General features: G+C 53.1%; 1 protein-coding gene across 13 annotated transcripts in view; it reads left to right on the forward strand.

Moving 5' to 3' along the window:
* Window positions 1-4,407: 4,407 nt before the first annotated feature.
* The window catches only part of MEGF11 (multiple EGF like domains 11), a 242,960-nt gene continuing 221,552 nt past the window's right edge, over window positions 4,408-25,815 (forward strand). For 7 of the 13 annotated variants that reach the window (XR_004915732.2, XR_013450427.1, XM_078079176.1 and 4 more), the window contains exon 1: window positions 4,409-4,584. Coding sequence is in view for 11 of the 13 variants with exons in the window: in XM_078079176.1 (XP_077935302.1) it covers window positions 4,506-4,584 (79 nt within the window). In the remaining 2 variants the exon portion in view is untranslated. Of the gene's footprint in view, window positions 4,585-25,815 lie in introns of all 13 variants that reach the window. The other 6 variants (XM_036087115.2, XM_036087118.2, XM_036087116.2 and 3 more) reach the window with 3 other exon arrangements.

Consider the following 25,815-nt stretch of genomic DNA (forward strand, 5'->3'; position numbering starts at 1 on the left):
GGGAAGGGGCCAGGAGTTGCCAGAACATTCCACAGAGTACCGTGGACCCAGCGTGTGAGAAGGTGCTGGGAGCAGTCAGAACATTCCACAAAGTCCCGTGGAACCAGCGTGTGGGAAGGGGCCGGGAGCTGCCAGAACATTCCACAAACTACCGTGGAACCAGCGTGTGAGAAGGTGCTAGGAGCAGTCAGAGCATTCTGCAGAGTACCGTGGAACCAGCCAGAATATTCCACAAAGTACTGTGGAACCAGTGTGTGGGAAGGGGCTGGGAGCTGCCAGAACATTCCACAAACTACCGTGGAACCAGCATGTGGGAAGGGGCTGGGAGCTGCCAGAACATTCCACAAACTACTGTGGAACCAGCGTGTGGGAAGGGGCCGGGAGCTGCCAGAATATTCCACAAAGTACTGTGGAACCAGCGCGTGGGAAGGGGCCGGAGCTGCCAGAACATTCCACAAACTACTGTGGACCCAGCGTGTGGGAAGGGGCCAGGAGCTGCCAGAACATTCCACAAAGTACCGTGGAATCAGCGTGTGGGAAGGGGACGGGAGCTGCCAGAACATTCCACAGAGTACCGTGGACCCAGCATGTGAGAAGGTGCTGGGAGCAGTCAGAACATTCCACAAAGTCCCGTGGAACCAGCATGTGGGAAGGGGCCGGGAGCTGCCAGAACATTCCACAAACTACCGTGGACCCAGCGTGTGAGAAGGTGCTGGGAGCAGTCAGAACATTCCACAAAGTCCCGTGGAACCAGCATGTGGGAAGGGGCCGGGAGCTGCCAGAACATTCCACAAACTACCGTGGAACCAGCGTGTGAGAAGGTGCTAGGAGCAGTCAGAGCATTCTGCAGAGTACCGTGGAACCAGCCAGAATATTCCACAAAGTACTGTGGAACCAGCATGTGGGAAGGGGCTGGGAGCTGCCAGAACATTCCACAAACTACCGTGGAACCAGCGTGTGAGAAGGTGCTGGGAGCAGTCAGAGCATTCTGCAGAATACCATGGAACCAGCCAGAATATTCCACAAAGTACTGTGGAACTAGTGTGTGGGAAGGGGCTGGGAGCTGCCAGAACATTCCACAAACTACCGTGGAACCAGCATGTGGGAAGGGGCTGGGAGCTGCCAGAACATTCCACAAACTACTGTGGAACCAGTGTGTGGGAAGGGGCTGGGAGCTGCCAGAATATTCCACAAAGTACTGTGGAACCAGCGCGTGGGAAGGGGCCGGGAGCTGCCAGAACATTCCACAAACTACTGTGGACCCAGCGTGTGGGAAGGGGCCGGGAGCTGCCAGAACATTCCACAAAGTACCATGGAACCAGCGTGTGAGAAGGTGCTGGGAGCAGTCAGAGCATTCTGCAGAGTACCGTGGAACCAGCATGTGGGAAGGGGCCGGGAGCTGCCAGAATATTCCACAAAGTGCTGTGGAACCAGCGTGTGGGAAGGGGCCAGGAGCTGCCAGAACATTCCACAAACTACCGTGGACCCAGCGTGTGGGAAGGGGCCGGGAGCTGCCAGAACATTCCACAGAGTACCGTGGAACCAGCGTGTGGGAAGGGGCCAGGAGCTGCCAGAACATTCCACAGAGTACCGTGGAACCAGCATGTGGGAAGGGGCCAGGAGCTGCCAGAACATTCCACAAAGTACCGTGGAACCAGCGTGTGGGAAGGGGCTGGGAGCAGTCAGAACATTCCACAAAGTACCGTGGAACCAGCCAGAACATTCCACAAAGTACCGTGGAACCAGAGTGTGGGAAGGGGCCAGGAGCTGCCAGAACATTCCACAAAGTCCCGTGGAACCAGCATGTGAGAAGGGGCCGGGAGCAGTCAGAGCATTCTGCAGAGTACCGTGGAACCAACATGTAGGAAGGGGCTGGGAGCGGTCAGAACTGGCAAAGGCATGGGAGTTTCTGGCCGTGGAGGTGCAGAGTCCAGGCTGCTGGGTCCCTCCCAGGGCTGCTGTGAAAAGATCCACATACTGGGCAGAGACGTGGTTCAGGGCCTCTGAGCACCCTTCTAAGCAGGAGACTCTGGGAGTCCAGGCCACATTTGCTGAGGGGACCAGATATGACCCAAATGCAGACATAGGCATTAAGACTCCTTGATGCATCAGCATTTCCTTCCCTGACTACTGCCCCAGCGGCTTCCACCAGGTGGGAAAAAGCAAGTCCTGGCTCAGTTGGTGGGGTCCACTCTGGGGCCCCATCACCCTTTCCCACCACTTGCTTGGAAGAGCTGCATTCACCATGAAAGCAAGTCATAGAGTCAAGGGCAAGAGTGGAAACAGGACGACCATGAGGAGGCTATTGCCAGGTGAGGGGTGATGAGAAGAATCAAGGGTGACTCCTAAGTAGGAGGGGCAGGCTTTCGGGGGGAGGTCAGATTGGGGCATGTTAAATTTGAGCCGTCAACTAGACATCCACATAGGGAGATTGAGTAGGAAGGTGGAAACACGTCTGGAATTCATGGGCACAGCCCAGGCTAAAATTAGAAATTTGGGAGTGATCTGTGTCTAATAGATGTTCCTTAAGGCCATGAGACGGGAGGAGATCAGCAAGGGTGTGAATATCTGACTCCTGGCCCTTAACCTCTGTTTGCATCACATCCTGAATTTGGGGGGTGGGGGGTGCCTTCTTCCAGGCTCATAAAGCCCTGTGTCTTAGGGTCTGCCCAGCCTTTTTCCTGCCCACTCCCCCTGTGCTCACCCCAAGGCAGATATGGGCAAATTCTTTAGCGAGGGGCTCTCCCTCCTGGTCCTGTGTCCGAGCCCTAACCCAGGAGGGTGGGCATCACTGCGCATGCTCCGCCCGCCTGGTTACTGCCCAGCACGGTGACCTGCGGGCCTGGGGCTTGGCTCTGGTGACAGAGCCAGACCCATGAGCACCGAGCGGGCCAGGGGCCCCTACAGGCCCTGCCCTCAAGTCCCAGAGTGACCTTGAGGAGCCTCAGTTTACACATCTGCCAAGCCAAGGTTTGGACAAGATCCTCTCAATGACCCTTTCCAGATCTAACATCCTGACTCTGTGAATCTAATTTGGCCCTCGGTTTCCCCCGAAGGGGATCTTGCTGGCTGTCAGAGAACTTGATGCTTCCCTGGGGAAAGACAGGGAGTTTCCGCTGGAGTAACCAGGGAAGGAAAGTGTGTGTGTGTGTGTGTGTGTGTGTGTGTGTGTGTGTGTGTAATGGTTGTTAAAATACTGCACTCCTTCCATACTGATTGGTAAATAGCTGAGCTGCTTCCCCAGGTCGCCCGAGGGCTGCCTCTCTGCCACCCCATCCTCTCCCCTGGGATCCACCCCCACTGAGACCACACCAAGATCCATCAACTTAGAGGAGTACGTCCTGACCCCGAAGCCCCTCTGCCCCGCCAGCTATTAAAGATTTTGACCGTCACACCAGTGCGGGTCCCAATAGGCAGGCAGCATTTTAGAGGTGCCTCTGGCTCTTACCTAGCCCGCACACTTTGCTTCTGATTCTAGGAAAATAGTACGGTCCCAGTAAATAAAAATTAATAACTGCATCTTTATGACAGGGAGTCAGAAGCAGTCTCATGCTGGGATCCCTGTTAAATCTCTGGGTTACTTATAACCCAGATGTTGACAGATGTTGGATCGGGTATTTGAGCTTGTGGGCTTTTCCTTTCCTCTCTTCTCTGAAGACTCCGTGTGCTGATTCACTCTGCAGCCCCTTGGCTCCTGGGGCCAAGTACTGTTTGCCGTGGCTTCTGGAAGGGCTGGCTCGTAGAGGGGCTGACTGCGGTGGGAGAGGAGGAGTGCGCCCCAGCATGAGCGAGCAGAGGCGGCAGAAGGGAGCGCAGCAACAGCTCAGGTGTTAAACTACTGAGGTGGAAAATTGCTCTGACAGTTATGATGTTGTTGTTTCGGGTAGCAAGGGTTACACTATCATTTACTTCAGCCACGCCTGCCGGCGCTGCGGGGCCGCCTGACTCGAGCAAAGCTGCTCATTGCCCGTGTCAGAGTACGCAGGGGTTTTCACCTGCCTTTGGAGAAGCAGGCCACCCGGGAGCTGGTGGGCTGCCCAGCCCCGGGGCGGTGAGGGGGGCACCCTTGGGGTTGGCAGGACCCCGTGCATCACTCCCCTGAGCTGCTGATACCTGTCACTGGGGCCTGGATTGGAACCCAGAGCCACCCAGTGGGAGGATGTGGGGAGCTGGTATTTAGGGAGCACCTTCATGGGTCAGGCCCTGTGCCAGGTGCTGAATATGCCTGAGCTCTTGTGACCCTATCTGCCACCCTGCCAGGTGAGGGGACCGAGGCTTGGAGAGAAGCCTCAGATTGCTCAGGGAGCGCAGGAGGAAAATGGAGCCAGAGTTTGAGGCCAGTCTCCTGATCCCAAAGCCCCAGACCCATTACTTCTTCATTCTCCAGGCGCTTCCTGCAGAACCCGGTGTGAAGTGGCTCTCTGACCTGGGGGAGCCAAAGAGAGCAGGAAGTTCTTTGAATCACGCCATGAGTTGGAGCTGGTTTCTTTCACGAGCATTTCATCATGCCAAGGAGAACCTGCCTGACTCTGCCCGTCAGCCCATCCACTAAAGAGCTTTTATCGATCACCTGGTCAGCTCCAAGTAAGATGTCAATGCTGTGGGGGATGTGGAAGCCACGTAAACCTGGGCCTCTTCCCCTGAAGAATGGGGAGCCTGGGCGGGGAGTGACAAGGAATGAGCGTGGAAGGACGATCTGGCGTGCTAGGGGCTCTCCGTCAGAGGACTGAGGAGGGTGCGTGAAGGGGACCTAGGATCAGAGAGGGCATCCAGGAGGAGAAGGGAAGCAGAGGAAAGGTGGGAGCGCGATCCAGGCAGGGGATTGTCGTGGGCTGTGTGCGCACTTTCTAAGAGGATGTGCCTATGAGCAGGTGGAGGCTTTAGCTGGGGGCAGAGGCTTCCTCTGAGGCCTGGGCCTCCTGCCACAGCCTCATCCTGAGGGGCTCATGCCCTGGGCTCTGGGTCACAGCTGCGTGTAATGACAGAAATGTGCTCCCGTGGTCTCTGCATTCTCCCGTCAAGAGGGGAGATTTCCGGAAACCAGTGGAGACTTGGAACTTCAAACACAGGATGGTCCAGAAAGAAGCACAGTGAGGCCCCCGCTGGATGGAGGAGCAAGGGTTCGGGGAGGATGAGCCCTGCCCTGCCCTCAGAGTGTTCCAGGCAGGGCCCCTCAGGTGTCAGGGGTCAGCCCAGGCTCCTGAGTAACCAAGTGCAGAATAATTTCTATTTTCTCCGCCTTGGAATGTGGTTCTGGGAGGTGATTTACACAGCAAAGAAAAGTCCGGAATCTGGTGGAGGTGGGGAGGCAAAGGAGGGGAGGTCCGGGCTCCAGTCCTAGCTCCTGCAGTGAGCCGTCCCTGCTTTTTGGTCTTTATTTTGTCTCTGAAAAATAGGAACCTTCTTTCATGCCCTTTCTACCCCCATGAGAGCACTAAAGATGCATTGAAGGGAAGGGTGTGACTTGAAACCGAACTTTTTATGGCTTTTTATGGAACAACTGGGGATTCTGAGGCATAGGTCAGTCACCAGTCACTACCTCACCGTCCCTGGCGATAGGCCTGTGCTTCCTGGGGGTCCGGTGGTGCCCAGGCTGGCCAAGGTGGTGCTGCAGAGCTGGGTCTCCTGGAGCAAAGGTCCCAGGCAAGGCGGGGGGCTGCCAAGGCTGGGCCTCGGAAGCTGGAGCAGGCAGGTGGGAGAGTGAGGGGGTCCCTGCAGCAGCATCTGCCTGCACTCCCCTCACCTCCACCCTGCATCCAGGAGGAGCCAGGTACTGAAGAGCATCTGGGCAGCAATGGGGTAGAGAGGGAGTCCCACCTTTTGTCCTACCCTCCCAGAATCTGCTCTCCTTCCTACTGTGGCTGGAGCTCAGAGCTGTTCCCCCTGGCCCCCAGGGAGAAGGGGGAAAGGGGCTGGGGCTCCCTGAGCTGGGATGATTCTTCCATAGCTGCTAGGAGCTGTTCTCTGCTGGAAACGGGGTGAGGGGGTGCACCAGACCTAATGACCCATTCTCTCTGTGAGAGGCATTGGCTGTGGGAAGTAAGGAACTCCTGAGGGTGAAGGGGTGGGAAACAGGGCTCCTCAGAATACTAGGAAGTCGAGATTTCTCCCATTGCTTTAGAATCCGAAGATATCAGCCTGGAAGGAAAGTGATGATCTGGGAGTGGTGAGCTCTCGTGACAGATTAAGAAACCCAGACTCAAGGAGGGGAGGGCTCCGCCCATGACTGGTGGCAAAGCAGGACCTGAAGGCAGGGTCCGGATGGGCTGGTCTAGGGTTGTCTGCCCCAGCATCCCGCCTTCCCTCTAGTAGAGCTCAGTCTGGATAGTGAGACCTTGGTTCTTCCAGGGGACTCAGCTCCAGTGCAGAGACAAGGCAGTGATGGTTTGTGGATGCCGAGGAGGAGGGAAGTGCTGGCTCCTCCCTTCTGTCCTCCCTTCTGGAGGTGGAGGAGTCTGAGGGGCAGGAGACCTTTCTCTGGGGACTTTGGTCAGGGTTGTGTGGCTTCCCAGCAGGGAGCCTATGTTTTGGGAGGTGTCTCATCTGATTGGGACATTTCATTCCTGTGCATGGAATTCCAAGTAAGTCAAAGGTGTGAGGCTGGACACTCCTGAAATATTCCCAACGCATTCCAAGGCAAAAAGAGTACCACCCCAACCCCCAAGACATTCCTTCCTTGTCCCTTGAATCTTTCCTAACTTCCACCAAAATCAAGCAAGGTGATGGTGGTGGAAAGCGGATGGGACTGATCATCTGACACCTGAGTTTTTATCCCACCTGCATTGCTGACAAGGGCCCCATTTGAATAAAGAGTGCCTAGATTATGATTCAAAGTGTTCTTGCCCCCATACCCTAAGATTCTAGCAGACTTCCAGGTGAGCCTCATCATCCACTGATCCATCTTGCTAATAAGTCTTAATAGCATGCCTACTATGTGCGAGTCTTCATATGTCTTCATAAGGGATAGTATCCGCCCACCCATGGACAAGGAGGGTGGGCTTCCTGAGGTTCCTAAGTCACCAAACTGGGGGAAAAAGCCCTCCTCCCAGGCTCTGCGACTCCTTAAAGAATATTAATTATTCTCCAAGGAAGTCTTCATTCTGAGGCATTCCCTTTCTCCGGTAATTAACATTACACGTCATTAACAGTCAGAGAACATTGTATGATCAAAGACAGCATAATTCGTAGCAAGATTCTGAGGAATAGCACAATATTTGTTAATTATGTTATTGATTCTTATGGTCTGGAATGCCCTAATTATTCCCGATCCCAAGCGGACCCCACCATGCCCGCCGGGCTGGCTTTGAACTGCTGTCCTACCCTGGGCGGCCCAGCCCCCTGATCTGGGGCTGGTGGGACCACAACTTTCAAAGGGATCAGAGAAGCTGTGTGTCCCCAGGGCCACATGAAACGGGGAGCTGGTTGGGACGTGGGGGCTGCTTCTCCCAGGCTCCCACTGCAGCTCTGACTGAGTCAACGAGTGAGATGTAACATCTCTCTTTAATTAGCCAGATGCTGTTAATTGACTTCTCGGGGGCTCCTGCAGGCGCTGCTTCCGGGGAGCGGAGGGATGGGCGTTCTTCTAGGCCTAAGGCTACTTGCTGCTTTTGAAGAACGAGCAGCCCTGGGTGAGGCTCTGGAGGCCTGGTGGGGACAGGGAGGCCCCTGGGGGCGGGGCTGTAGCAGGTGCGTCTTGGGCGAACCTCTCCGCCTGCTCTAAAACTGCTAAGTGGCATGATGCATTTCTATCAGTGGCATAATTACAAAATGATGCTTGTTTTTTAATCAGCTGTATTTATGAGGGGGCCAAGCTCCCTCCCTCTTGTTGCTGAATCCTGCAATTAACCTTTGTAATTGTGTGACAGTCGGCTTCCCACTCAATGTTTCGTCTGAACCCTGGTGGGCTGCGCTCTGAGTGGTGCTGATGGGAGGGGTGGTGTGTCCAGCGCACCGGGGTGCCTGGGGGTGGGGACAGGGGTGGGAAGTTAGACTTAGCGTGACGAGACCCACGGTCACCACCACGAATAACAGTTAAAAACAACGCCTCCCCAGGCTGGACTGACTAATTCAGACCTCACAGAGACCTCTTGAAGTAGGTCCTAGTAATACCCCCACTTTACAGATGGGGGGAACGGAGGATCAGAGAGATCAAGCGACCATCAAGTTCACACAGCCAGGCCGAATCAGGAATCCAGCCTGTGTTGATCGCGCCAGGGAGGGTTTTTCCAAAGTGGCTTCTGGAGCATTTCTGGGGAGTTTACTGAGCTCCAGCGTGCCTCCAGCTGTGGTTCTGGTGATTTGGAAAGGGAGATGGGGGGCGGGAAAGGGTCTGTGAGTGAGAGCTGAGGGCAGAGGGGAGCGGAGGGGGCCGAGGGAGCTATTGCTGTAGGGCACAGACCCTCAACTTCATTCTGTCCTGGGCATCTGCCTTTCCTCCTCTTGCCTGGTCTTTTCCACATCTCCTTACAGCTCTGGAGACTGAGGCCCTGAGCAGGGAGGTGACTTGACCAAGGGCTTCCCACTACTCACGGGGGAGCCATGTCCAGGAACCAGCTATTATTGACTGAGCGCCCTTAGGGCATGGAGCCGTGCGGGAGAGGGCTCCTGCCTCAGGCAGCCTCCGCTCTAGCAGGGGATGTGAGATCATGGGATGCCCTCCCATGGGGAGGGAAGGGGACCAGGGACCTGGCCCAGCCCTGCCCACTCCCCCTTCCACTCTCCAGCCCCACCCTCAGTAACAGCTGGGACAGCACAGATGTGGAGAGACTGCCAGGCTGCTGGGGGGGGGATGGGTTTGGGGACACTGGCTGAAGGGCTGCCAGCCCCTGGGGTGGGCGTGGAATCAGCTAGTGCAATCTGGAGATTTGACCAGAGAGGGCCGTTGGGCTCCAGGCGCACTCTAGCAGCCCTACCCTGCCCCACCAGCACCGTTCTGCCTGCCCAGCCCCAGCCCCAGCCCATCTGATCCCTTCTCTCTGTGCCTCAGCCAGGGGGAAATAGCTTACTTTTCTTTTTACATTCTGGGGCTACTGCCAAGGGAGCCTGAGTTGGGGCACTGGTCAGAGGAAGGGGCAGATAAGCTGAGACCTGAAGTTCTCCACATAAACAATTTCACATAAATGCGATCATATCATATTTATTTTTTTAGCTTGTTCTTAAAATTTTTTTTCTTTAACTTGCCTCCCTCCTCCCTTTTACCCTGCATCATGCCCTTACCCCTTGTGCTCTCAGGGAATCCTTCCCCACAACCCGTTCTGTATTCTTCCATGTCATATAACTCTAACCACGTACAAACAGGTATGTGTGTGCATATGCGGATTGTTTGCTTTAGAAAACAGGATGATGCTCTCTAGCCCCTGACTTTTTCCCTTCCCACTACCCCCTGACAATCCTTCCAACTCAACCAGTGTTGCTCTCATTTGTTCCTTTTAATAGCTCCCAAATATTTCATGGTGTGGATATCCAACCATCATTTAAAATTTTTATTTCCCTATTAATGAACATTCACTTCTACTTTTTTCTTTTTTTTTTTAAATCAGAAAAGGATCTTTTGAAAATACAACCCTGGCCAGAGCGCCTGGGTGGCTCAGTCAGTTAAGTGTCTGCCTTCAGCTCAGGTCATGATTTCAGGGTCCTGGGATCGAGCCCCATGTCGGGCTCCCTCTGCCTGCCGCTCCCCCTGCTTGTGCTCTGTCTGTCAAATAAATAAAATCTTAAAAAGAAAGAAGGAAAATACAACGCTGGCCAAATAGTTCCCTTACTTAAAACCTTCCAATGGTTGCCTCTTTATCTTGGGACAAAGTCAAGGCCAGTCATGTTCCGGGGCTGACCTTTCGCCAGCTCAGCCTGCACCTCCACTGCCTCCAACTCTGCTCCAGCCAGAACGAGCCAGTTTTCCTTCCTCTTTATCCCTCTGCCTGGAACACTCCTGCCCTACCTGGCTTACTCCTCAGCCTCCTTCAGGTCGCCACATATGTGCCCCTCCTCAGATCCCTTGACAATGGCCTTGGAGTTGGTCCTCTCACACGTACTGGAACTTCATGGTTACAAGTTGTTCTATCTCTACCGTTTAGCATCTGACTTGGCATGTTATGGATCCAGGTCCTTGCCTAATGTCTGACACTTTCTAGGTGCTTCTGTGTTGCATGAATGATTGATGAAGGGTGAAGCTTTGGTCCTTGGATGGAGGCTGGCAAGAACCTGGGCTGGACCATCATGTAAGGTGCCAGTTGGAGAGGGGCAATAAGTCAGGATTTTGGAGCAGGACCAGGGAAGGAGCCAGATTGTTAAAGCCTAGGTGGGGGGTTGGGGGGAGGGTGGTTGGGGAGGACAAAGTTAGATTGGGACTTTGGAACAGGTGAGATGACTGAGGTTCACCGTTGGGGCTCATTGGCAGTGGGAGAGGCTTAGGGGAAAATCCGGGGACCTTGCAGCTCTGACCCAGCCACCCTCCATCCCGAATCTGAGGTCAGAAAGGGCGTCCCCATTATGCCTGCCTTGGCAAGAATAGCTTCAGGAGTGGGACTTTCCTGTGAGTTTTCAGGTGGGAGCGGTATGGGAACCCATAGGAAGTAGTTAGAGAAAGCAAAGGCAGAGGAAGTGGGCAAGGAGAGGGCGAGAGGGTGTGAGAAGGAGACATGATATTCCTTGAAAAGGTGCTGATCTTTGTAAACAGAACAGGAGCAGGGCAGAGAACCCCATCTGGTTCCTCTGCCCCCACCGTCTTCCAGCTACTTAAAGTATTCTCCATGGAGTGATGTGAGCTTCCACACTGTCAGGTCTCAGAGACAGGAGTACAGAAATTAAGAGGAAGCAGCTTGATAGCAACTTGACATTGATAGTCAGTGGACGCCTCTCATTGTGTGGGGTAGAGACCCGTGTGGCAGGTGGCAGTGGTGAGTTGCACTTGGGACACACCGCACGGGGCCATGTACTGTAACGACCACTTACCAACCACATCTTACTGGAAATTAAACTGTTCTAGACTGTGAGCAACTCCCATCCAAATGGTGAATGTTGGCTTGTCACTATCTCTCCCATGGGCAGAGCAAGAGGACATGCGTCTTCTCAAAAGCCAGAAGGAAGAACTTCAGTTAGACATCAGTAGGAATTAAAAGCTATAATCTGCTGTCACTTTTGTCTGGAAGAAATGTAGCTTCTTCCTCTGAGGTCTTGAGAGAGACTGTCCCTTGCTGCCTGGGGAGGGGAGGCCAACCAGGGCATCTAGAACAACCTTCCTGTTGGAGGCCAATAATGATGATTCCCTGCACCTGTGTCATTCATTATACCTTCCAAAGCACTTTCACTAGCATCATCTTTTTGACTTTTATAACTACTCCACAAATAGATCAAAGCAGTCATCATCATCCTCACTTTGTGGACTAGTTAAGATCAGAGAGGTCAAGTCAATTTCCCAAAGTTGCCCAGCAAATTAGAAACAAAAAAGGGTAAGAGACAACACCCAGGCTTTTATTTGTTTGTTTGTTCTTGTTCTTGTTGTTTATTATGTTTTAGATCAGTGGCAGTAAGAGGGGTATGGGGGAACCAAAGGAGACAGCAGTGTGAATAGTAGCTACTCTTTACTGGGTGCCCAAGAGTGACAGTAGCTATGTTTGTTGAGTTGTTACAGTGTATCAGATACTGTGTATAATTACCTCATTTAATTTTCACAATGGATACAATTACCATCTCCATTAGCAGATGAGGAAACAGAGCCTCTGTGAGATTAAGTCATTTGTCCAAAGTCACTCAGCTAGTAATTAACAAAGCTGGTTCTTGATTCATACTAGCTGACTCCGGAGTGTGTTTTCTACACCACTACACTGTAAGCCAGCCAGCACCCACACTGATCCTCCCAGGGACCCAGTGCGGGACATGCGCTCTTGCCAATCTCCTAGATAGAAATTGAGGCTTGGTCACATTAGGGACTTATCCCAGAGCTATACACCTAGTGGAGTTTGACGCCCCCCAGGCTGAGGTTCAAGGTGGGCCTTGCTGATTGCCGAGCTTCCCTCTTCGGGCACATTCCACAGCCTCTCTCAGCAATAAGCTCTGCCCCGGCCAGGGTGCACAGGTGGGCAGGCTGCGTGGATGGGTCGGCCCACGCACTGGACCCGGTTTGCACCTTCCCTTTCTCTTCCCCTAGAGAGGACTGGAAAGTCAAATGCATTCAGCACCTGGCAACTGCTAATTATTAATGCCCGAGCCACTGGCAGCTCCTCGTTATGTCACGTCACACAGAAGATTTATGGCCACTTTGAAAGAGGCTTTGAAATGAGACAAAACTCGGGTGCCTGGGTGGCTCAGTTGGTTAAGCGACTGCCTTCGGCTCAGGTCATGATCCTGGAGTCCTGGGATCGAGTCCCGCATCGGGCTCCCTGCTCAGCAGGGATTCTGCTTCTCCCTCTGACCCTCCTCCCTCTCATGCTCTCTGTCTCTCATTCTCTCTCTCTCAAATAAATAAATAAAATCTTTAAAAAAAAAAAAGAAATGAGACAAAACTCAATATTGAATTTTTTTCATCTCTTCTCCCTTTGGGGTTTCAGGGCCTAAGATATCAGCTTCCTCTCCATTAGCATATTTCTAACGAGCTCTTATTAAGGTGAATTTCATTCCAGCTCTCAGAGTTTTCATTAGAGGAGGAGTGGGAGGGAGGGCAAGACACAGGCAGATGCAGGGACCTCCGGACGCAGGGACCTCTGGGCTTGGGGACCAGGCGGCCCTCGCTTGGCTCCAGCCTCCTCCAAGCGAGCACCGCTCTCCCATCCATGCAAGAGGGTTTCCGCTGCTTTTCACTGTGGGATTGGGCTAAGGGACATGGGCAGTTACACGGCGGGGCTCACCATACGGGAGGGCCTGGGTTGGCTCAGCCACTGCCCAGTGACAGGCAGGCCATCACTCTTCTTTGAGCCCATACAGTGGGGACTATGGCACCTGCCACGTGGCTGTGCTCTGTGGGGAGAAACGGTGTCTCCTTGGTTCACTGCTGGAGCCTTTAGTGCCTGGCACATCACAGGTGCTCAGTAAACAGTGGTGGAGCAGATAGAGGGGTGGAGGGACGGATGGCAGTGTTGTCCCACAAATGGGACCAGCTGCAGATGCTAGGGCACCTGCTTGTGGGAATGCCAGGAAAGGTTCGCTCATTGACCATCTATGACTGGGCTTGCGTGGGGTGGATTGGTGCCCAGGGCACTCGTACCAGCCCTGGGCTGGGTGGGGGAGCTACACGCCCCTCTGTCCCATATCTGTTGCCATATAGATGTGCTATGGGAGGGTTTGACAGGCATTCCTGGTACAGCAGCTTTGCTCTTTCCTTTCACCCGGGCCTGGCTGGCTTCTTGAAGGTGTCGCGAAACTGCACTAACAGCTTAGCAGCCCCCTGCTTCCGCCACCCAAAGACACTTTGATAGGGTGGGGGTGCCCTGCTGATAGGGTGGGGGTGCCCTGCGAGTCCAGGGCAGAAGCACAGTACCAGCAGGAAGGGGGTACCCAGGCTAGGTACCTGTGCCCTGGGGTGAGAATGGAGAAAGAGACAGAGAAAGGACAAGGTCACCCACCTGGTAGGCTTTCATCTGGATCAGGGCCCCAGCCCCTGCCCTCAGGGGGTCCTAGTGGGTGATTCTCAACCCTGGCAGCTCACTAGAATCATCTGAGAAGCTTTCAAAAAAAAAAAAAAATACTGATGTCCAAGCTCCAGCCACACAAATTTGGTTCTCATTGGCTTGGAGTGCGGTCCCAAACATGGATATTTTTTAAATGTTCCAACATGATTCTAACAGGCAGCTGGGGTGGGTACCACTGTTTAGGGTGTGTATGTGTTGGAAGAGGGGAGCTAGACGTCCTGCCCAGGGGGCACCCTCCACCACTTGCCTCCCACCAGGGGAGCCTCAGCCCTTGCCCTGAGATCTGTGATAGGGGCACCCTGATTTCTGCCGCAAGGACAGAGGAGGTGCCACAGGAAAGGGTGAAATTGCCACCTCTGGACAGATGTCAGCCTGCTGTCTCTGTGCCATCTGGTCCACGCTCTGCTAGTGAAACTTTGGGCCCCTCCTCATCCCCCACCCCGAGTCCCACCTCAGGGTCCTCATCTCCAGCAGGCCCTTCTAGGGGCAAATGAGACTGTAGACGAGGATGTGCTTTATAAAAAGCCCACAAGAAGGTAAGGATTTTTGAGATCAGGAGACTCTGCAGAAGCTGTCTCGTCAGTCCTGGGGAGAGAGGGCTGGTGGAAATAGTTTCTGAGGGCCTCGGGAAGGCAGGGCAGAGAGGGCAGCTTTCCTGCAGCCCCCCACTCTGCCTCTCTAGTTAGTTGCCTCCTCTGTGCCCCTGTTTAGAGAAGGAAAAGGAACACCTGCAGGAAAGGCTGCAGGAGGTGGCAGGGAGAGACTCCGGGTAGCCACTGTACCCAAGGAGAGGAAGGCCACCCCGGGGACAGGGTAAGAATGGGCTGGAAAGTCAGCAGACACGGGTTCTTTGAGGGATTGGCAGATTCAAGGTACCCAGAATCCAACGTGTCTCCAGGGGACTCCCCTGCCCCCAGCCTACCTGGGCCTTGCCCCCCCACCACCCCAAGGGGCTCTGCTCAAGGGCCTCCCTTCCCTTTCCTGTGGCATGCTGGAATGGGAGGGGCGCTGGATTGGGGGTCAGCTCTGCCATCCGCTGTGTGACCTTGGGCAAGTCTCTTATCTTTCATGCAGAAAGAGACCTGTTCATTGATTCGTTGATCCAGCCATTGGCCAGTTATCAAATGTTTATTGATACTGGCCCTGGGCCAGGGGCTGAGGGCACCTGGGGGGAACCCCACTTCCCTCTCACCTTCTCTTGCTGCAGAGAATCACTGTGGAACCTTTTCGAGCTGTAAGGGACCTTAGCGAGAGTCCAGGTTTGGCTCTAAAACAACAGAACTGTCACTCAGCATCCTTTTATAAATGGGGAAATGGAGGTCCAGAGAAGCTGTTCAGGGTCTTCCCCTGGTCCCATAGCTGAAAGGTGATGCTAGAAAGCTCCAACTCATGCCTATAAGCCCATGTCCTCTCCTCAGATGAGCCCAGCTACTTGAGAAGGGATTCTAGCTCCTCCCTATCAGGAAAGAGCCCAGAGGGGTTCATTGACTCATTCAGGGTCACACAGCAATTTTGCCAGACCTGCTGAGAGGCCTGATTTCTGGGTTTCTTTGTCCCCGGCCTGTTGATCCTGGCCCTTGGCTGGGTGCTTGGCTCAGGCCATGTTGAGAGCCCACGGGCGCCTTGTCAGCAGATCCTGTCCCCCGACGGGCCCCCACTCAGCCTCTGTGCCAGGCCGGTGGCCGTGCTGGCTCCCACATTCATGTGCTGCGACACATACACGCACAGCTCTACCTTTGGGCGTTCGTGATGGCTCCACAGTGGGTGAAATTGGTTTGAGATAAATGTCTCCTCTGCCTTCTTCCCTCCGGGTGATTTGATCCTCATCTTCACTTTGTGGAGTGATCCAGAGTCTGGCATGCGCCTGTCCTGTCTAGATATGTCCTTTCTGATGCAAAGATGTTGCCACGCCGGCTCGGCCCCTTCCCACTCGCCTCCCGATGCATCCCCGCCTCGGGGAGGCGGGGGGCTCCACACGCAGAGCTGAGTGTTAACAAGGGCTCGCAGTGTCCTCACCTTTCAAGGTTATTGGAATATTTTCCGGACGGGGCCCTGCGTGGGGTGGGTCCTGCTCATTCCTGGGGCACAAACCACTGCTCTGCCTTGCTAGGGCACTGGGCCCTTCTGTAATAAAATCACCTCCTCATCCTCTGAAGGCTGGGGAGACGCAGGGGTGTCATGTGCTCAGTTAGGGATCCCATTCAGATCTCTTGCCAGTTACTGCTGCCGCCAGCACCCGAACTAGCCCTAAGGGAAGAGAGGGAGGGGTAGGGCTTAGCCCCTTGAGGGCCTGTCCCCAACCTCTTTCTTGAGTCCTCAGAGCACAGCTGAGGCAAGATTGGCACACTTAAAGAAGGTAGTTAGGCTAAGGGATGACACCAGGGAAACACACATAGAGGATGTATCGTAACATAAGATAATCTGGTCCAGGGGCTCTGGCTTCCTCGTCTGTACTCCTGGTTGTGCTCAGGAACATCCCCCTGCCCGGTTCCTCTAGAGGAGGCACACAGCCTCCCCACCCATCTCTTGATGTCAGAGCCATAGGAGACCTAGAGACCATCTAGCACTTTCTCAGGCAGGTTCCAGAGAGAATTCAGCCCTAACGCCCCATGATGTCCACGGTCTCTAATGGATCGGCTTTTCTCCTGTGCATCTAGAATGGTACTTCTTATGTACCACCCTTGGAAAAGTTGAGAAAATAGTCCCTGAAGTCATTTCCTGGGTTAATCATTAGATGAGGAACTCCAGCTAATAAAGGCTTCCTCTGCAGCTAACAAAGCACTGAGGAGGTGGGAGACTTGCCCAAGGTCACAGAGGGAGCACAGCCACTGTACTGTACTGTCCTCCCTTCCTCTGCCCAAATTAGGTGAGTGTGGAGGAGGCCCTGATCCAAGGAGATGGCCCACCCCTCCCCCAACACACCATATATGGCACACACACGCGCTCGCACACAGGCTCTGAGCCTGAAGAGCAGAGCCGTACTTGGAAGCATCGTGATGGACGAGCAGGTGGTCCTGAATTCCGATCTAGTTCATTCACCTCCAGACTGTGAGCCTCTGCAAACGGAGATGGTAACAGCAGCTTCCCGGAGCCGCTGCGAGAACGCAGTGAAGTCCGCCAGGTGCCGAGCACAGGGTCCGGCGCCGGGCAGGCTCTCGGGGACTGTTCGTTTGCTGCTCTCCTCTGGTGCTCAGTAAGCTGCTCCCCGGTTCACTGCTGGACCCCATCCGTATCCAACTTCTCATTCAACAAGGGACATTCACAGGGTGTTCTTAGCAAGCGCTGTGAGGGCACTGGATGTGGTGTTAGCAGGCAGCTCACGCTCTCCGTCCCGGGCCCACAGACCCAGCTCCCACCCACCTCACTCACTTCTCTCTTTTCTCCCTCTCTTCGCGCAGACACACGTGCGTCCTGGTCGGAGGCCTACCGCGGTTATCAGGCTTCCGTCCTGCCCCCCATTCTTCCCACCCCACTGAGTCCCTGCGCGCGTGATGGCAGATTTGGAGACTTGTGGGCACACCGCAGAATTAGGAGCGTGTGCTGTAGATTTGGCACAAGCTTCCCGTTTTCTGCATGTTGGCGATTCAGCATACTGGAGGTTCGCGCCTCGCAGGCCGCCCCTGCCTGGGGGAAGGGCAGAGGGCGACCTAGGGGAGCTGGAGCCAGAGGGGAAAGCTGCCCCCACCTCCATTTTGCCTTGAGGAAGGGATTGTCCGGATTTCTGAATTTTCTGTTGAGTTGGAAGTGAGGAAGAGAAGACCTTTATAGGGTTCCGATGCCTGCTACCCAAATCCTTTCGCAATGTGGCTTTTTCCCTTCTGGTCTTGGTAAGTGGATTCTATTGAGTGGGAACACATCTCTTTGGATTTATTGGGATTTTGCATGATTTCAGGGTCATCGTTCCTAAAGGCGTTGTCCTTGTTCAGGAGTAGGTAGGAAGCGAGGGAAATGAAGCCAGTAAGTTACCAGAACAGAAGCTAGCCCAGGCGACGGTTTCTCAGGAGGGCCCTGGATGGGGTGGGCCCCGCTCATCCTTGGGGCACAAACCACTACTCTAGGCTGGACGCACACTGATGAGAACCAAGCCTGACGGGCGCCACTGGACGTGACTAGCTGCACGGTGGCATTCTGGTTAACCGAAGGTTTCACCTCATTGGGGTGTGGCTCCATTTTCTCCCCGACCCTGGTGCTCAGGATTGCATGTGCCTAGATCCTCCTCCCTCCTCGCGACCGTGCCTCTCTCGCACCCAGTGTCTCAGGTGGCATTGTTCCACGGAGCCCTCAGAAGGAACTGCTCTGACACGCTAAGCTCTTCAATTTCCCACACACGGTGCGTAGATGCCCCCAGACAAAACAGAATTGATTTATAATTCTCTTAATGGAAGCACAGGCTTTAGTTGCTCTAGAAATAGATCATTACCTCTGCCACCTTTTGTAATTTTTCCCTCCCATTTTTTTCCCCCACACTACTGTGGTCTAAAAATATGATGGTTCATCGCAGCCTTCTCTTGTAAGCCACTAACTGCTAGACGTTTCTCCTTAGACCTTTAATTTATAGCATGTTTGTTCAGTTTCGCTTCATTAATTAATGTTCTTCCCAGGCCCCCATGCCAGAGTCTTTGTGTAATGCTTTCTTACAGTAAGCAGGTGCTTTTATCCTTAATGAACAATTTCCTGGAAAATACTGAAATAAACAACAAATAATCAGGCCAGGAACACAATGAATCTGAGAGTTTTGTGCCATCCTGCAGATTAAACCTGGAAGATGAGGGATGGGTTTAGTTTAGGTGTTTTTTTTTTGTCTCTTCCGCGGTGCTGTTTCAGTGGTACCTTCCTTGGGGAGGGAGTGCAGGGTGCTGAAGTTCTGGAAGGCAAATGAGCTGCTCGCTCCTCCAGGAAACCAGAGTTCAGAGAAACCGTGTTTTATCATCAATGCATGCGGCTGCGGAGATGAGCATCAGACGCAGCGTAAGCCAGAAGCGCAGCCAGACTGGCCTCTGATTCCAGACTTGGAATCCTCTCTAACTTAGGCTGTGGGTCAGCAGGGCCTGGGCTGGGATGAACTGCCACCTCATTGCAGTTCATCCTGTCCTCATCTCTCCTTTCTGGCAAATTTGCTCCACTCCAAGGAGGCAGTTCTTGAGCCCAGGACCCTAATAAATTCATTCCCTCTCTGTTCACACAACCCCCCCCCCACCAGGAATATTTGTGCTGCACCCCGCCCCCCGCCCACGCCCCAGCAGAAGGGCAGTGACCAGACTTTACCCAGCGTTTTACTGTTGACAGGCCTTCTTGTAACCCTTATCTCTTTGGCTTCTCATGACCTTGTGAGTAGGTTTTCTTACTGTTTCCACTTTACAAGGAGGAAGCTGGGACTCCCAGAGGTCAAGTGACCTACCTGAGGTCACACAATGGAGGTGGGATGGAGGTGGGATTCGGACCCAGGAACTGATCAGGATTCCAGGGCTCCGGGTTCTTGTTATCTTTGGTGGACCAAAGCCTGTGTGGGTAGCGAGGACTGAGCAAGCTGTGGAGTGAGGTGAAGTGCCCGAGGCCGACCTGCCCAGGCTGTGAGCCAGAATTCATCAGTGTCATGAACAAAGGACTGCAATAAATTTCTTTTAAAATCTGAATACCTGATTCATTTATTATACTGAATAGAGCTGACAGATTCATACATTATCCATCCATTTTTCTGTGTCGTAAGATCATTTTGGGTCTTTGAAATGGCATAATGTTTTTAATCACAGCATGGATACAATCACAGCATGGACCCATGCCATACAATTGTAATGGCAATTTTGCCCCAGCCTGATGGCTCCCAGGGCTGCCTGGGGAGCCCCGTAAAGTGGCCTGTGTCCCTAGGGGTAGCAGGCTTAGGGCTTGATGAATCCCTGTTCTCTGGGAAAAGTCACCCCAAGGGGCAGTGCAGGAGAATCCAGACCTAGAGGAAGGTAGGCTGTGGGGAGACTGTCCAAAGGACCCTGCCTTCTTTGTTTCCAAAACGAAGATGGCTTTATTGTGGTGTTTCACATTTTAAAATCGAGACTAGCTCATCGTAGAACATGCAAATGTACAGAAAAGTATAGAGAAGAAAGTAAGTCACCTAAAATGTCATCACCTGGATATCTTTAACATTTTAAACATCCTTTCAGATATCTTTCCATCTTGCTTGCTCTCAACACACACACACACACACACACACACACACACACACACACACCATAAACATGCTCTCTACATTTTATATAAGTGCGATCCTAATGCACATGCTGTTTTGTAACCTGTGTTTTTCATAGATTAATACGTCAGGGTTATCTTTCCATGTTGGTGAACTTATGTACATTATCTTAAAATATCTTTGCCTTTCTGATTATGGTGGTAATAATGTTTATTGTAGGAAACACTCATATAACAATAAAAATACTGACTTAGAAGCACAAGTCCTATGATACCGCTTCCTTCCCCTCCAGCCCCCATGAAAGATGATCACTATTAATGCTTTAGTGGATAGGCTTCCATATTTTTTCTGCACATCAATATTTTAATGTTTGCATAATATTTTGTTATGTAGACATGGTGGAATTTATTTAGCAAGGGCCCTACTGATTTAGGTATTGAGGTTGTTTCAATGCTACAACAAACATCTCTTTATTAAGAGATGATGCAACAAACATTCTTGAACCTATCCTCGACACTGGCCAATTTCTTAAAAAAAAAGAAATTGCAGAAGTAGAGTGCTGGATTACAGATACACATTAAAACAGGTTGTTATGCATTGCCAAGTTGCTTTACAGAATACACTGATGCATGTTTCCGTTACAAGTGCACAAGCATCTTCGGGCTTTGGGACAGTTGGGTTGGGTCATCTGGCTTCAGAATCTTCTGGCCTAGATACATATGGAAGGTTCCAGAAGGAAACCCGGAGAGGTGCTATAGTCTGATGTGCATGTCTGCCGGCCAAAAGCCAGGTCCTCCTGTTAACTCCTGCCCGGGGAGGAGTGGCCCCCAAGATGTGAGGGGGCAGAGTCTGCCCTGATATGGGTGCTGGGTGGGAATAGAGCATAAGACAAGAAGGCAGTCTTTAATTAAAAGGATGCTGAGGAATGGACAGGGAGGGGGTCAGAACTACGGGTCACAACCATCACAGTGCTACCGATCCCCGCATTCCCGGTACTGAACTACAGTTGAATCCTCCCAAGGGTCTGTTGCTCTCTCATCCTGCCCATGTTGTCAAAGAGGAAAAGGAGGCTCAGAGCAGTGAAATGAGTTCTCCGGGATCCAGGATTAGACTCTGGTTCTCCGACCTCTTCTGTGTGTCTCCTTGCTATGGGGAGATGGGGCAAGCCCCAGGCTGGGAATGGGGTAAGAGAGAAGAATGTGGTGGGGGGAAGAGCAGGGAAGGGAGACACATTGTAGGTGAACTTGTAGAGCTTAAAGGTCCAGGAGATGATGCAGTCGGACCCCCGCCTTTGGGATAAGAAGAGAGTGAAGCTCAGAGAGGGAAAACAACCTTTCTCGGGTCACACAGCAAGTTAGTGCCCTTAGCAGGCAGAGGGGGAAGGACAGGGCCTTTGGAAAGCCAAGTTGCTTCTGAGCGGAGTGGGCATTCAGGAGGGAAGACCCCAGCAGGAGGAGTTGCCCTGAGTCCTGGGCGGCCGGGCTGTTCTCTCTTCAAAACAGGCAGCGCTAATCAAGAGTGGCTTCAGAGGCAACAGGAATGGAGATGGGCCAGGTTCAACGTGGGAGGCACCTGCAGGGATGTGAAGCATCGATTCCCCACGAAGGTCTCTGATATCCCATCACACTTGCCTGAGGCTTCCTGCCAGGGAAAGGCCTCGGCGCTTTGAATTAAGCCACATCCTGGGTCCACAGCCCTCTCACGGCCATTCCCACACACCCTCCAGCAGGCGTTTGGGGGTCTTGGGGGAGGGGCCTACCTGAGTCATCTTTGTGCCCACAGTGACTGGCAAATGTTCAATAAATGTGTGCTGAGTGGATGAAACATGAGGCCTGTCTTGACAATTGTACACTGAAAACTGACCCAGTAGTCACCACACAGAGACGACTAAGCCTCGATTTTCCAGCAATTATATATGTATATATATATATATATATATATATTTTTTTTTTTTTTTCCCCTCCAGCTCCTTAGAAATTCCAGAAGTCAGAATTAGAGAGTTGGAAGGATCTTTGAGGTGGCGGAATATGGGTTGGGAGGAGACGAATATTTTATTGGGTACTTTCTATGTGCCAGATGCTGGGCTTGGCTAAGTGCTTTACCTGCTGACTCACTGACTACCCCAACAGCCCCGTGAAGTTGGTCGTGCCGGTGTGGTCCATGGGAAACACTCAGCCCTAAGGCAGGTAGATGATTTTATCCAGGTTGTGCAGCCAGTAAGGTGGAGTCAGGATTCGAACAATGTCAGTCCGGCTTCACTATTCCTCTCACATGGAGCCCTGCCACCCACGCGTCATGTGACCTTGAACCAGTCCCCTGGGGACAGTTTCCCCTCCTGGGGGATGAGGTGTTGGACAGTTGATGCTCCCGGGTCCTGGTGCCAGTTCTGAAACCGTGCGGCTTGTTGTCCAGTCTGTCATCCCTCACCTCCGCCCAGGTGGGATGCTTGACCTGCCAGTGGTGGTGATTCTCCAGCGCTTTGTCCCTTAGTGCTCCTCCCTATCCAGGCACTGGTGGTTGCATCTTGTAGTCTGAGAAATGTTTTTTTCAGAGTGGGCAGGAATGGGACTGATCTCCACGGGGGTGCATGGCCCCCAGTGACTGACTTATCTTTGGGGATGTATGGACAGAGCCATGATTTAATGCTAGGGCGTGTGGGACTCCCATGGTCCTGAGACTCCCACAGCCCCGGGGGGGTGGGGTGGCAGAGGGAAGCGGAGCCAGGCCTGGGGAGGCTTGGCTGGGAGGGGCAGGAGGCCTCGGGGCTGGCCAGGCCAGCCGAGCATGCCCTGATTTGCAGAGAAATGGAAAGATGGAGATAATTGCTTTGTGAGAAATGGAATGGTCTAAGAACACAGATAAGTTTTCTCCCTTCGTCTTTGGAGGGCCAGGAGGCTGCTGGCTGTTTGGGAATGGGAGGGCTGAGGGCCCGGCACAGTGGGTGAGGGAGGGGGGTGCTTTATTGGCCTGGCAGTTTCTACACTCCTCCACTCCCCCCTCCCTGGGGATGTGCGGTGATTTCTCTCTGAGGCTGGATGATGCCAGGGCCGCTTGGTCTGTAGGGCTTGAGGGCGCAGGGGACGGGACAGTCTTTTGACCCTGATTAATGGGAGCTGCAGGCTTCCATGGTGCCATTTTCAGGATTTGCAGCCCGAGGCTTCCCGGGCAAGGAGAAAGCAGGATTTATTGGGATGGCAGGCCCCAGACTCCGAAGAGGACGTTTACCGCATCTCTGGAGGTGCCTCCAATCCCCTCTGATTTATCCCCATGGGCAGGCACCTGGCAGGGTCTCCACGGTGGCCCTGGGGATTTCTGCCATGCTCCCACTATCAAGGAATCACTCTTTTGGAGATTAAGAGCCATGGATTTATTTTGAAAACTTTTTTTTTCTTTTTAAGTGCAGAGAGATTAGAAAGCCTTCGACATAAACCCGGCCCCTGGTGGGATTGCTGGAGGGCAGGAAGCTTCATCAAGGCAGAGGGTGAAGCCTCTTAATTACGGGGCTGATCACAGCTCCGCTTTTCATCTCACACTAATCAGACCCCAGCAAGGCCAGTAAACAGAGAGGGGCCTGGGGACTGGGAGCCAGCTCAGAGATCAGTGGGCAGAAGAAGGCGAAGGTCTGCCGGACGGGATGATCACCATGGCATTTGCCCCTTTGAGAGCAAACTTAGCTTTTTGTTTTGTTTTGTTTTATTCAGAAAAAAAGAGAAGCTTGTGTGTTTGTGTGTGTGTGTGTGTGTGTGTTCTATAAATAGAAGATAGAAGTCTCTCTCTCTATACCCACATGCTGGGAGGGATGTGAGGCGTTTGCTTTATCAGTCCCAGTTTGGGGTTTGCTTCTGCTGCTTCCCGAGCCTGAAAGTGCCTTTTCATGAGGTGCTTGGAACACGTCAGCCCCCGGTTGCAGCTTGAACTATTGAGTAGGCTTCAATGCCCGCCTTGTGCTGGTCCCTGGAGCAGATGTACCCTGGCGCTGGTGGGGTGGCCCGGGCGGGAGTCTTTGAATCACTCTCAGGATGTCACCGTGCTCACTGTGTCTGTTGCCAACAGACTGATGTCTCCGCGGGGCAATGTTAACGCAGCGTGGAATGCCCCCTGTGGTATGACCTGCTGTCAGGACAGATCTTTGGTGGCCTCCGTCGGGACAGACACAAGCAATGTGGCTGAGCCTGAGGCTGGGGATGGCTGAGAGGTCAGGGGAGGTGCTTGGCTGTAGAGCCAATAATTGGTTGATGAGGGGTATTGAGCCCCTTCTACGTGCAGGCAACGCTCTGGGTGCTGGGGGCAGCAGTGAACGTCATAAACCCACATCTCTGCCCTCATGATGTGCGTTCTGGTAGTGGAGTACCAAGGGAGGGAAAATGATGTGCAGGGTTGAAAGCCCAGAGGGAAGAGCTGAGTCCACATCTAGATGGTTCATATAGAAAAAGAGCAATTTCTAAAGCTAGTAACAACCGTTCAACAACGTGGGACAGGGACAGGTGCGTGGTACCGGTGTGTCCCTCTCCCACCCAGTGCCTGTGTGCCTGTGACAGGCATTACTAATCGATCACGGCACACTTTCCCTGCTCAGCCCCAGTTTCTCAGCCAAGCCGTTACTACCGATCAATGCCCAGTGTTGTAGAAGTGAAACCTCCCAGGACCCACAAAATAGTGCCTGACCACCACCATCCCTGCCGTCAATGCAAATCTGTCAGGACGGAAGGGCTCCCTGGAAGAGACTGGGGTAGACAGAGAGCAGGTTCCAGGTACGTGGACTAGGCGCCCGTGTCCGCAAGATTTCGGCACGGTCAGGAGGACTAGGCAGGTGGTGGAAGCAGGTGGGGGAAGATTTTTGCACAGATGGACTGTGAGGTCATAACTACCGATCCCAGGGCAGAGGCCATCTGTTTGTCTGTCTGCCCTCTGCCCCAGTTTGATGCATCTTGGCTGATGTAAGCATCTGGTGTCTGGCCAGGTGTGTACTGCCACCAGAGAGTCAGGCTGGGCTCTACAGGTCTTGGTGATGGCAGGGCCCCGGTGGGAGGCACGGGCTTCCAGAGGAGGCCGCCATCTCTGAGGTCTGCCCAGCCTGCAGGTCCGGCTGGGAGGAGGGATCCTTTGCTGTGATGTCAGTGTCTCTTGAGTTATCCAGGGGCAGGTTCCCTGAGCACCATGTGCCAGGCGCAGAAGGCCCTCAAGTGTTAGAATAAACAAAGGAATACAAAGGAAACAAAGGATACAATCCGCATCTAAGGATGCGGATTGACGGGACCAGGGCTTCCTTCACACTTGACCTTGATGGAGAGGAGCAGAGCTTTCCAAACAGGTACCCTGAGGACCTCTGCTCCTAGAGTTAAGGTGCACTGGAGACAAACCATAAGAGACTCTTAACTCTAGGAAACAAACTGAGGGTTGCTGGAGGGGAGGGGGGTAGGGGAATGGGGTAACTGGGTGATAGGCATGAAGGAGGGCACTTGATGGAATGAATACTGGGTGTTATATGCAACTGATGAATCACCAAACTCTACCTCTGAAACTAATAATAAACTATATGTTAATTAATTGATTTTAAATTTCAAAAAAAGAAAAAAATACACTGGAATATTTAAAATGAAAAAATAAGCACATGCCGCATTTCCTGAACTAATTCACTCATGGAAATCTTTGGGAGATTTCTACCAATATCTCACGGGACTAGTGTCCTACTGAGCCCCGTTTTGGAAAACACCTCCCAAAGTTGCCCATGTGGCCACCACTGGTCTGCAGTGGAAACCATCTACTACCTGCAACACCACCCACACAGTCCTGCCTTCGGGCGCTGGCTTATGCTCTACCCGCTCCCGAAATGCCCTTTCTCGGCCTGCTCCCTTTCCACGGTCTGTCCATCTTAAGTCCCACCCACTCCCAGGAGCCCCCCAGCGGGACTTCACCGCTTGCTGCTTGAGCTCCTCAAATAGATGGCAGCGGACCCGTGCTATTTCTTTGTGTCCACAGCACAGCCCAGGGCCAGGCTGGTGGTGTTCCGGG

The sequence above is a fragment of the Halichoerus grypus genome, chromosome 8 (assembly GCF_964656455.1).
Source record: "Halichoerus grypus chromosome 8, mHalGry1.hap1.1, whole genome shotgun sequence".
Taxonomy (NCBI): Eukaryota; Metazoa; Chordata; class Mammalia; order Carnivora; family Phocidae; genus Halichoerus; species Halichoerus grypus.